The sequence below is a fragment of the Acanthaster planci genome, linkage group LG03 (assembly GCF_054643075.1).
Source record: "Acanthaster planci isolate LZ-2023a linkage group LG03, COTS_SCS, whole genome shotgun sequence".
Lineage (NCBI taxonomy): Eukaryota > Metazoa > Echinodermata > Asteroidea > Valvatida > Acanthasteridae > Acanthaster > Acanthaster planci.
The window spans coordinates 14063908-14076998 of NC_141779.1; the positions used below are offsets into that span (position 1 = coordinate 14063908).

The 13091-nt window shown below is 40.3% G+C and overlaps 1 protein-coding gene across 2 annotated transcripts in view; it reads left to right on the forward strand.

Annotated features, from left to right (window-relative positions):
* LOC110991203 (uncharacterized) overlaps positions 1 to 13091 on the forward strand; it is a 44554-nt gene that overhangs the window by 836 nt on the left and 30627 nt on the right. The window contains exons 1-8 of one of the 2 annotated variants that reach the window (XM_087134269.1): positions 1752 to 2501; positions 3229 to 3358; positions 8030 to 8332; positions 9307 to 9411; positions 9871 to 10254; positions 10410 to 10541; positions 11385 to 11735; positions 11972 to 12088. In XM_087134269.1, coding sequence (XP_086990395.1) covers positions 3259 to 3358; positions 8030 to 8332; positions 9307 to 9411; positions 9871 to 10254; positions 10410 to 10541; positions 11385 to 11735; positions 11972 to 12088 — 1492 coding nt within the window. In that variant the 5' untranslated portion in view covers positions 1752 to 2501; positions 3229 to 3258. Of the gene's footprint in view, positions 1 to 1751; positions 2502 to 3228; positions 3359 to 8029; positions 8333 to 9306; positions 9412 to 9870; positions 10255 to 10409; positions 10542 to 11384; positions 11736 to 11971; positions 12089 to 13091 lie in introns of those variants that run through there. The other variant, XM_087134270.1, reaches the window with a different exon arrangement.

A 13091-nucleotide genomic window follows, 5' to 3' on the forward strand; every position in this document is an offset into this window, starting at 1 on the left:
CTGGGAGTTACAGCCAGTCAACTTGACTGTGTAATAATTCAGTCGTATATCACGATACTCGAGTTGGCAGCTAGTGCACAAAGGCGTTGAGGTTGACCGGCCTATATTGATAATTACCGTTTTTGCCCAGCCAGTGCCGGTTTCAAAGTACTACTGTTGGATGTGAATACCAGAGCAGACTAATTCAGAAAGTGTTTGAAAATTTTCACTGCCCCTTGCCTCACATAGAGCGTACAGAGATAATATTTTAAGTTACAGCTGATTAAGCGACACGTTTAGACGGTACGTGTTAGTAGCATTGGCGTATGCTATCCAGCGGATGGGCAGGGGCTGGAGGGGTGTAGCTTCCACGAGGCGCAAAGACTTGTCTCTTCTCAAGACTGGCTATAGAACATTTTCCCATAGGAAAGTATCGTGTATCCCCCTGACAGTTGTGTAATAAAAAAAAAAGAGCGCGTCAGCAGTTAATTCTATGCTAGACTTAATCCCGTTCCCTATTTAGTCTACAGACATTTTTCAGACGTCGCGTCGGTCGCACGTAGGGCCTAATTTTTAATCTTAAAAATCAAATTCTATGCATGGAGCTTGGGTTCCATGTTATTATGGTCCCTTTTCCAACTAGGGCCTATATATTCCTCTATTTTACTAATGCATTTTTTCAATGCATTCCCTATAAAAACTAATTCTGTATATTAAAACACCTATTAAACTTCTGGTTTTAAATACGTGTACAGTAGTTTCACTTTTTCACTTTGATTATGGGGTCATGCTTGATTACTGATCAAGCATAGGTTGTCTATACCTGCCGAACCAGGCAAAATGGAAGTCGTATGCAATTTCAAGAAATCCCCACTGAATAGGCTAATATGCACGCAGAAAAGGTGGAATACACATGGAAATTCATCTAATGCGTTGTCCTCGGTTTAAGTGGTTTTTGTTTAAATTAAGCCCATGATTAAATCCCCCTAAAAGATTGAAACGTTCTAAAAATTAGGCCTAGAAGAGAGTTGTATATTGTCTAGTTAATTATATCGGAACATCGTTCAGCTGTTGATGGCTTTTCGGAGTCAAATGTGCGGTGGTAGAATCCGTGCATGTCTTCAAGATCGCCATAAAACAGTCGACTTGGCGTACGACAAGCAATGTCACTTATCCTAATATCTTTGTCAAATAAAACTCGTTCGGGCAGGCTCGATAATTAATAGACGACGTCGTCAGGTCAGCTAGCCAAGGCCATTCTGTCTTTACACATGTGGGGTAATCTTTTCAATGCTTCGTCAGTTTCGGGTGATGGATGCAGTAATTTTCCATAGTATAACGAAAGAACAGAAATGATGGATCCTAACTTTCGCGTAGGCCTTAATGGATGTCAGTTTCATGAAGTCATTAATAATAATTAGGTCTCACCAAAACAATCATGCATATTTTCAAAATGTTTGTTTTTTTGTAAAATTCTTGTGGCACATTGCCGACAGGTCTTTACTTGCATGTTTAAAACTCAGATTTCTTTCCTCCAGACTACAGGAAAGAACTTGCATTTTGCAACAGAAAATCTCATTTAATTGTTACAGAAGAAATCATACATGAGCAAGGGCGAATGCAGAGCCATTTTCATTGGGTAGATTTAGCTTGCTTTGGCGGGGACCAAAAAGTTAAATTTTGTTTATTTAACCGCAAGTGACATTTCCTATGGTTGAGGCTACGTTTTTGTGTATTTGGGGGGGGGTGGTGGTGGGGGCTATACACTTTTGGAAGGGAAGGCAATCTAAATCGGAAAAACGCCATAAGGTCTCTCGTTAATTAAAAAATGATTCTTTGGCATCCTTTTTGGTGGGATGGGCTCCTGGATCCGCCCTTATACTTAATTAATTCTGACATCGTCATGTTCCTGCAAACGAGGGAAATGCATGATCTGAAAAGCGTTCCATTCTTGAATTTTGATTTTTTTAATATCTGTTTTCTCTTATTGTCGTTATTTGTATTTGAACGACTTATCTCGTGCATGCTATAGAATTTACTCGGAAAAACCACCAGCATTGACAATGTTGCAATTTGCTGAGTGCAGTTCTAGTTTCTATCAAGTACATGTATATACCATGCGTATCTGTGTTAAATTATCAATTGCTCTTTTTTCATTTTGGACTCTCTTGGGAAAAGATTTGTAAAAGAGCAAATTCATTACTTTAATGCATTGACAATGTAAATTACTTTAGGCTTGCTGCATTTAAAAGCAAACACGTTCTGTCTGATGGACAGAACTAGCAGGTACACAGCACACAAAGCCCATGCGGAATGTGAGTTGCGCAGAAAACGCCCAAAGTGTTTGGAAGTGAAAACACCTGACAGCGGTCAGCCTAGTCCACGGCCGAACTATTCAAGTGCTTTGATTGGTACTGCGTGTACTGCGTGACATTTTCTTCGTCAGCATTGTGCGGGCTCAGCGTCAGATTGGAATCATCAGGTGATATCTGAGCACTGACGAAAATCTGCTCCGCTATTGGGTAAGAAAACTCTCAAATTCCTCACAGCCTAAACAAATCGATATCAAACTCACTGACTGATCATTAATCTGAAACTCATTTGTTACTTTCAGTTAATAGTCCGTCTCTGTCCTAAATAATACTCTTTGGGGCAGGCTCACAGAAAAATCTGTGCCTGCAGTATACGTGATTATAAGTGCCGATATCACAAAAAATGATGTCCATGAGTGGACAGTTAATGAAGTGAACAACAGCTGATTCATTGTTTCCAGCACTATACTTGAGACCTTCCCCCGTAAAACAGCAGTGTTAAGTTACCACCTCGTAATCAGATGTCCAAAACGGTGTTAACGGTGTAGTTTTCTCCACCTTAATAATGCAGCAAACGAACGACGCAAGGTATATGTAGCTCAGGTGTAATGAACATAGTCAAATCATGTTTCTGTCTAGTCCCAAGAGTCAGTTAAGATGTTACCAAGGGACATGCTTTATTGACAATTTTCCTTTTCCGTCTAAATGATGTAGCGCATATTCACCACTTATACTGTGTTGAAACATATAACATGTTATTATTCTCTCTTTCATGAAAACAAATTTGCACTCGAGAGTAATTTTGAAAAAGAAGGAATTGTTCAGATTCGGTTCCCTTCCATGATACATAACGATGAACTAATCGTTACTCAAACTTTTTTACTCAGTATCACTTACATAGATCACATGGGGTGACTTTTACCTTTTATTTGTTCAGATGGTATTCTAAGACATTTCGCCTTTGAAGATGGGATGGGCGTGGTCATGGCAGGTGTCTCTCTTGATCAGCGTGGCTCTCCACCACCTCAAACCTGTCCATTCTCAAGGACTAGATTTCCTGCTGCAGTGTGAGTCCCTTCTGAGTTTTTAAAATTTTTAATATCCAGTTTAGGGTACTGTGTACTTGTGAACAAATCCCACAGAAAGGGCAACGTCTTGGTTTTTGTGACGGTACATTCAAAATTATAACAAAAAAAAAAGTTTGATATATTTCGGATATTTTATCCTTATACATGTGATACATACTATTGCTCTTATTAGACATCTTCCACGCATGCCTTTTGTATCGACTACCATGTGATAATAGACGGTGATATATTGTTGCCACTTAATAGCTCGAAGGGTGCACTCCAGTAAACAAATTCCCATAGACACCAGTGATAAATCCTAATACTTTAAAATTCGTTTTAAAGTATTCATAACGCTCACAAGTGTCCTGGCCTCACAGAAAAAAATGATGTTCAACATGTTGTCTTTCATTTTCCCTTCAAGATTTGGTTGTTTGACCAATGACGTTTTGAGAAACTCTCACCCAAAGCAGACCACCCCCAAAACAAAGGATATTTCCCTGGCTGGGAAAGAAGCCATTTTGAAAAAGCATTCTTCTGCAAAACAGCAAAGTAGTGCCACTATCGGGCCCGATTGCATCTAAATTGCTCAGAATTGAAAGCCCTATAAGTCTAGCTCTGCGAGAGGTTCAGTGCCATATTCTCCAATTCCTCAATTCTATGTTTCTCAGGACTTTCTAATATAGAATATCTTAAGTGTATAACTGTTTTTACTGAGCTTGGTGGATATATTTGTGGCTTATTCAAGGGCGTGCACCCTTAACTGGTGGTGGAGGGCTCTGGTGCAAGGCCTCCGGCGGTGCACCCCGACATGCTTCTTTCTTTGTTTTAACTGTGCCAATTTCACGCCGTCATTTTTACCGTAATATGATCCGCAAATGACAACAAGTCTATCGGTATCAGTAATTTGACTTTTTTTAATAGGCCAGCATAGACACAAAGAAAATGGAACTTTTTGCACCAGTAGTTCGGAAATTCTGCTCCACAACAGGAAGAGACTTACAGTGACAGATTGGACAGGAACTAGAACATTTTTTGGAAATATCAAAAGATGTTCACTGTCTCGAAAATGAATACAAACTGTATACAGTGTCACGCTATTTGCTATAAATCGACCGCTGTAATGGACGAACGTCTAGAAGCACGCGGGGTTGCATTGAAATGTGATGTTATACTGTACGTAGACGAGAAATCGATAAACTCAACCAAAAAGTGGTAGAACAACTTCCGTTTCCACTGCGAACGTAATGTACGAGCCATATTGACTGATGGGTTTTCCTTAATGTAGGATTAAGAGAATGTGGTGTCTGTAACCCAAGCCCCGAGCGGTAGTCATAGTTCAGATAATCACATGCTGGAATTTACTGTATTTCTATAAGAAAAGAACGTTAATTTCTTCACTAGGGCTCTACATTCTTTACATTTCTACCCTCGGAGCCACAACGCCAAAAAGAGGGACCTTTTCTCTACACGGAGAAAATCATTACCACATCATTTCCCGGAGTTCCCGGTCATAACTGAACAAGTACGACTGCAGTCAATACATCCCTCAGGTCCCCTCTCAAACTGTATTTCATTATGCTGCTGTGGAAGTGCATTTCTAGCCACGCCCCCAAAATAACCCCAAGCAGCAAGGTGGATTTTTTTACAACCAGGTCCTTTCTATGGAACTCCATTCCTGCCATTTTACGCGGAACGTGTGGGGCATTTAGGCCTGGATCTCCCCACACTTCCGCCGTCTACGGCGCATTGTCGCGTCGTGCCGTCGCTTTGTCGCACTGTCGCATTGTTGCATTGTTGCATCGTCGCATTTTCATTAAAATGGAATTTGTTTCGTGTGCTCCACCAGGAGGGCGCTGTTGCTGTTGTGACTGCGGTGTTTAGCACAACCATCCCCTATAATTATTCCCGTTCGGACAAGTTTTAATAAGCTTTTCTTTCCGAGTTCAAGTTTATGCCATAAGATGAAAAGGTCTACATCTTCAGATTATACGTTAATGAATCCCCTTTTGCGATGCCAATGCGACAACGCGACTGCACGACGGGTCGATGCGACGGGCCTATACTTTGTGTACAAAATATGCGACGGCACGACGCCACAAATGCACGCAACGACGCAACAATGCGCCGTCGACGGCGGAAGTGATGCGAAGCCAAAAAATACCAGATTTCCTCCAAAAAGCATTTTGCTTTTTATAGTTTCAAATTTACTGCACATCGGATTGAAACTCGAATCATCACCTGTAGGTTTCAGTGGATTTATTCCATATAATGTCCTTGTTGTGAAGTGAAAAATTCAACTTTTGTACGGCCAAATGGGTTGAACTGACATAAAATATATTTTCACGCAGCATCGAAAACATGTTCATACCATTCATTTTAAGAAATCAGGCATCCATTTAAATTCATTGACTGTAAATGCGTACAAGAACACATTCTGTTAAGTCTTTTACGTCAGTCACTTCAAACAAAATGTTTCATCATCCTATTTAGTCAAAAAATCTGATCAAAGAAGTATCATTTTGACAGCGTATCCTAAAAGGTCGGCCATAATTATGTGTATCCCACAGGTGCATCATGCAAAAACCCTTTTAAAAACATATTCCTGAGTATTCAACTCTACCCATGTTTATGTTTTATCGACTGAAGAGTCATCTTTCTATAGCACGTGCAGTACTACACGAAAACGGAAACTATATCATACACTAAACTATATCATACACTGTGTTGTATTTTTAAAAGTTGTAAGTTAGAAATTTGGTTTTGTTCATTTTTAAATTTGGAAGTCCCGGTCTTTGTCATGCCATATGTCAGGTATTTTTGTACATGCAGCTTACATCAAATCTCCCTGCGGAATAAAAAAAAAGCCACAGTCATATTGTAAAAAGACTGCTTCTTTATATTGTATAAACTGGCGATACTGAAAATATACATGTAGTCAACAGAAATTCCACGAAACTAAAATATGGCAACCGTATTTAGTCACTAATTGGTCAGAAGCATCCTCAATTCATCCTCTAGTGCTAACAAAGAAGAGAGAGTGATCCCTTTGTTTCCGCATGGAATGAAAGAGTTTGTAAAGAATTGAGAAACTATAATTAATTGCTTTAAACGAGAATCGCTCACGTAGTTACGTGCCAGACTATCGTCGTCGTTTCATCTTTGCCAATTGTAAATAGGTGTCTTACAGTCCGAACTTTATTCGTTCAGATTTTGCGTCCTGCATTTTAATTGTTTATATTACATGCCAGAGACACGTTCCCTCTTTCCACAATTTGAATTCCGCAAGTCTCAATTTTTGTGTATTAAAAGTTGTCGCTGCACAAAGCACAATCGCTATCAAATTCTTATTCCGTAATACCCAAAGTCAATTATCAATGACTAGGGATGATGAAAAACAACTGAAATTTCCCATGTTTTTCCTTTTGTAAAATTTCTCAATTTCCTCAAATGATGATTTTTACTGTCGGACATCATGGTCTTCACGTTGAACACCAAAACCCTAGTGGTTAATTCATTTTATTTGACATCTCTACACTCTACTACATAAAACATTATAAAGGCAGTCCCTACATAATATAGTATGTGGTCTGACAGGGTTGCTGCGTAGGCCGCGACTGCTAAGAAACTGGCTTATTAACATCATTGGCATCGTAAATGTGTAAATGGTTTACAGAATAGGCTAAAAAAAAGAAGAAAATATAAAATGCTCACTTAACGGATGAATGATGTACATACAGAGCGTATAAGACTGTCTGGGCCTTTTTGTCATTAGAACAAACCCATCAGTTGTAAATGAATTTCCGGGCCTAAACCAAGAGAAGTTATACATTTAATTAATTCTGATCATCAGGATGCTTTCTAAATATTTATTAGATATCAATCATCCTTAGCCCATATCAGTGGGTGACACTCATGATTAGGCCTACTCTGTTGACGATGTCTCTTTGTCCAAGGGCATGTTTGAGTCCACAAATGGGGCTATGTGATTTTTGCTTCATCTGGCTGTTTCATGCCAAACGGGCGGCTGGGCGTTCAACGTTCTTCAGATTGCGCCACATTTTAGACATCTTTGTTGACAATTCTATTTTGCGTGAAAGACACATTACCGCACTGGGGCCTTACCTTTTATATTTTTCATCTTATTTGAAGGACAAAGAGTAACTGTTGGTGACACAATAGCTATCGTTGAGCAGTAGCTGCTGGTCAGAGAGTAGCTCTTGGCCCTCACCGTCAAAGAAAACCTCTTAGGAGATTTTAAGGTTTTCGAATTATCACTCGGAGTTTTATGGTTTTTATTGCGGTGATCCGTGCCTCTTGTGAGCTGGTGACTATTAACAACTCACATCATCTCACATTAGCTCACACAAACAGTCGAGAGTTATTTCAGATAAAGAGTTTGAAGAATCAGAATAATTTTTTCTATTGTGAATAATAAGCTCCAGTGCATTTTCTTCAAAAGTAGTCCTAGGTTTTAAGTGAATGGTGTATTATTTTGGGAAAAGAAAATGGCATCGCTGAGCTACTCTGAGCTGTCAGATTTTATAACTAGATTTCTCATTTTCTTCAATGATTGGATTCTAACAGTTAGGCATCTTACAGCCTATCGCTGTATACCCTTCAGAACCCTATTGCTACCCTAGCATTATTGTCGTTATTTTTTCTTTACAGTTCCGTGTCGTGAGTTACAGCTCAACTCCTCTGGCCCAGTAATAGCGATGCCTGATGTCCTCCTTCCTGGTACCGCCTGCATTAACGTCACGGCCCCTGAAGAAATGACCATCAAAGCGAACCTTTCTTCGAGCAAATGTAACGGCCTCGCATTTATTCTTTCTTTCAACGGGTCTGCATTGTTCTCCCTCGCCTGTGTGGAAAACATGGTGATATTCTCACCACAGCATTTGCTGACAGTTTACACAAGTGGTTCCATGGAGAGCCCATATCAGTACTCCTTCCAGGCTTTCCCTGATAAACGTAAGTATCACGATGCCAATGCTGATGCCGATGGTATTGCGAAGCAGGGACAATGGTGCACCCCCCCCCACACACACATCAGTGAAAAGCGAAATATAAGGGGATAAAAGAATAAGCGAGAGAAACATAAAAGGGGGTTGGAAATCATAGGTTTGATGAATACACCTCGGAAGTTCCCCCCCCCCCTTTTCACCGTTTATAGTGAATTCTTTTATTGCTGATGACCGCTTTGACCCAATGCGTCCGTTGACAATGTTGCCCCTCCAGTGAAAAAAGTCCTAGCGATATCCCTAATGTGGAAGTAGTAACATTTGTTTCCTCTACACTGTTCTCTACAAAAATAACAGAATAGATATTTTAAAAATGGAGTTAGAAATAGGTGTAACAAAACCTAACAAGCAAAGGGTGATGTAAGGCATGTCATGCGTAACAACACAATCATTTACAGAAACAAAACCCCATACAAACAACCAGGATACAAAAGATGTACTCTATATATGTAAAAATTGTTTAAAAAAAATAGGAATAGAATGTAATGTGTGACGTTAAGGTGGTAAGGATGTGAGCTATACTAGATTTGATAATACACGAACTGGAAGGTATAACTTAAGTTTAAGCTGAAAAGTAGTGTCGGGACTTGGTTTTTTTTACGACAGCGGTAAATTATTCTATGTTTTAAATCAAGAGAATTTGTTATCGTTTTGAAAGGCAGATGTGTTATTATTTGTAAGTGACTGGGTATAAACGTTTGGCTGTAGTAGAGTGCCAGTAATAAATAATGCTTGTTCGTACCTGGTTAATCAACGATGCGGTCACAGACTCACAGTAGTCCTTTACCAACTCATGTCATTGGTTTAGCCTGTCATTTGCTCCACGCAAATTCCAAACGCCATTAACTAGACTTGGAAAGGAATTCTCATTGCACCCTTTGAGTTTACATTGGTTGTGTGACTTTTATTGCTTGTTCATTTTAGCGGAATGTGGAGTTGGTGATCACCTCTGTTATCACAACAATGGATCCTTCTGCGTCGCAGACGACATACCTTGCGTCTGCATTACAGATGGATACTGCCGTTACTGTAAGTGCAAATAGTTAAGTCACTTCACTGTCTCTGGAGAATTTTGCCTCTCCTCCAAGTTATACTCTGAAACACAAACGAAAATCCCCAAGCATTTCAAATATCTGCGTAGATATTGATCCAAAGACACCCTTGATGATTTTTAAGCAGATCTTTTGAGTTTAGTAAAAGGCATGTCAAAAAGTTGTTAAAAGGTGTCTCATTTTTTAAACTGATTTATGACGATGATTTTGTTGGTATAGACATTTAAAGTCTTCAAATACTTTAATATTGATGATAACTGGAAGAGGAAGAAGAAGAGATGGTGAAATAATTACCGAAGTAATAAAAAGAACACCGTTCTCACTCGTCGGTGGAGATGGAGCTGCAGTTGTCCCCAAGTTGATCCGAAAGATCGGAAGGAAACATTACTGATGAATGTGCATGCATGAAGCGTATACATATGTATTTTTATAACAGATGGAGAAGAATGTACTTACGTTTATGTTGCCTCAAATCAAGTCGTCAACATTTCCGAGGAAGTCAAACCGTACTCGGCATGGAGCGGAGAAGTCAGTAATGAAACAACCTGCTGGACGGTTCCTGCGCTGGTTTTCGAGACCGTCAAGATCACTTTACAATCCTCTGTCGGCCGGTTTTTTACACAATTTGGCCTGCGATTTCTACATGAGGGCATAACTGAAACATTTCAGACGGGGGACGTGATTCCTAGAACGATATCCGCGATCATTCCAGTACCAAGTTCCATTATCTTAGCTGTCGCTCTTTACAATGAAAGCGCCGATGCGACCTTCAAGTTCGCTCTGCAGAAAAATGATTGGAATGGATTGTCACCAAACCCAGGTAAAAAGCATTTGACAGTCTGTACCTTGCTATACACCCGATGGTTATTAAGTCTGGCTGCTGGATTATGTATGAACACAGAGAAAAAATTTATAAAGCAAAAAAATGTTGTTTAAAAGTTCAAGTAATTCTTTCCCTTCGTTGCATGATTCAAGGAGGATGCTTGTCCAACGAATTCCTCTGTAACGGAAACGGATACCTGAGCGCTTGTTACGATGATACGATTGTTTGCGATGGTCGCTTGGACTGTAGCAGCGTTTCGGGACTGTCAGATGAAGAAAACTGTGGTAAGTGTCCCGGATGAGGTTTTTTACAATTCGTATATTTCATTTTGCTTTTCATTTCCGCAATTTTTGCATGACGAATGAGTGTGCTTGGAACCCAGGCCCGTAAGTAGGGGGCGCATGCGTCCGCACCTCCCCACGCGACTAAAAGGTCCGTTTTTGAGGCAAAAGATTTTGAGCAAAAAAGTCCGCACTCGTCCGTATTTTGCGCCTCGGTTATCCCCTTTTCGGGCGTTTATATACTTGTAACCCCTCCCCCATAAAACAATTGGTACGACTTAACTAATCCTGCTGTTTTTCAAAACAAAAAAGCAAAAGATCTATGCTTGGTCTGCTTTGTTGAGGATTCACACTCCCACCCCCACGAAAAGTCCTGGTTACTGGTCTGGAACCCAAGCCTTCTTTTTAAAAAGAAGACTATACGCAAAATGGCGAGTGGCAACTATACTGAAGATGCTTCTACGCACCTTTCTGATTTAGAATTTGAGGGAACACAATTAGCTTCCTTTTTGTCTAATAGTTTGCAGCCTGATGTTGTTTCAGGCAAGGAGTTTGCGATAACATCATGCTACAATGTGTGGCTCGGACGGGAAATAAAAATACCTTGCTACGTGGTGTTACTGCCAGCACTTGCCCTGCGTATACCAACTGTGCAAACCCTCAAATCTTATTGAACTTCTCCATACGGAAAGCTAAATTCTGATGTTGGTTCCTGTTTTTAGTCCGAGTAGAGAAGTACATGTACCTCTAGTTTAAAATCTAACGTAAACCATAGATGAAATGATGGCGAAACTCCTTCCTTGCCATGGAGGAATGTTGATATGACGATTCTCATATGCTCGGCAGATTACTGTGACGATGATGATCCTATCCTCCTTCCTATGAACTCACACCATGATATCAGTTTTCCTGGCGGGCAGCTGAGGGGAGATCCAACCAGCCTCTTGTCCACTACAGCCGAGTGCTCTTGGACAGTGCGAGCCGGAAATGGCCAGGTCATCCGGATTCGCTTCTTGGATCCTTACCTGGACGATTTTTACTTATATTTCGAAGCAGGGTCGGAGAGAGTTGCGCAGTTATTCAATGTAAAGGAACCAGGCAGGGTAATTCGTAACTCAGATGTCCAAATCACGTTTTGGAAGTTTTACTTTCTCTATCCTGCCAGACTTCTGCTGCGGGTCGAGTCAGAATATCCAGGTAAAACTCCCATGCGGTGCACGCTGTGAATGTGAGTCAAATTTATTTCGAATCTAAATGGCAATGGTAAATGGCAATCTTGTTTGGTCAGTGGGTGAGTTAAGGTTGGTCTTTTAATGGTTGGTTGTAAACACGATAGCCTATTCAAGTATTATGTTTCATAATTCTAATATCTGTTCAAAGCATTCACATTGAAGTGTATTGTAACGTTCATTAACCTCGTTTCTTTTTTCCAGCATCTTGTCGTAATGAGACCGAATTCAGTTGCGCACGCGACAATGTCTGCATCCCTGTCAGCATGAGATGCGATGGATTTCCAGATTGTGACAACAAAGAAGACGAATTTGGATGTGGTAAATAACGGCATGAAGTGAAATAGCGTGTTGATGAACTTTGGCCTGAGCGTGGAGAAAGGACACCGAAGGGGGTACAACTCTGGCGCTGCCCAGTCAGACAATACTACAGAACATTCCAAAAATCGCCCGATTTTTACTGCCTGCCGACAACTTGAGCCAGTAACATCCTGGCAAAATTTTTGGTGTTTTGCTTGCAATTAACCACAACTTATCGATATGACCAGGAAATGGAGAACGAAAAATCCCTAATGTTATGCCTTCTTTTGCCACCGTGAATAAGCTTTTTTATTTTATACAAAGTGACTGTTCCATTATCCGTGCAATGGTTTTACTCTTCATATTTTTCCCTCCAAAGCACAAGTTTCGAAGACTTGGTACGAATTTGGTCAAGACTGGCCAACAACATGTGGGCCACGACTGGAAAGCTCAGAGAAAGAAAGAACTAAACGCGAGATCTCTTTAACTACATTTTTGTATAAATGACGTTATAAAAATGATTCAAATCACAAAATCTTATTAACAACTTGACTATTTATTCCGAAAATAACTGCAGAAGAGAACGTTGAACAATAACTGCACATGAACATTTAGGGCACACGACCTAACACAAGCAACTGCGCAAGTATTAAATTTGATGATGTTGAGAAATCATACCAAACACCCATCGGTTTCCTATTCTTCAGTATACAGAGTTTACCAGCGAAAAATTGACGCGGTGATCATATGGTTACTAAGGGGTCTCACAGTTGTGAAACATCAAGCGATCGCTACACTCTCGTGGACACATCGGGCATGCCATAAAGCACTAATTGGCCAGACGTTGTGGGCAGTTCAGATTCCTTCTGTGTCCTTCCTCCATGGTTGTAGGCAGTGTGTCGTATAGTCAAGGTTTCATATTTCGGATCCACTGATCTTTCTTGCGCCAGTGCCTCTGACATCACAAATAGGGCGACTCTTGATTCTTCCACACAATGCTTTGGTGTTCTCCATTAACATCGTT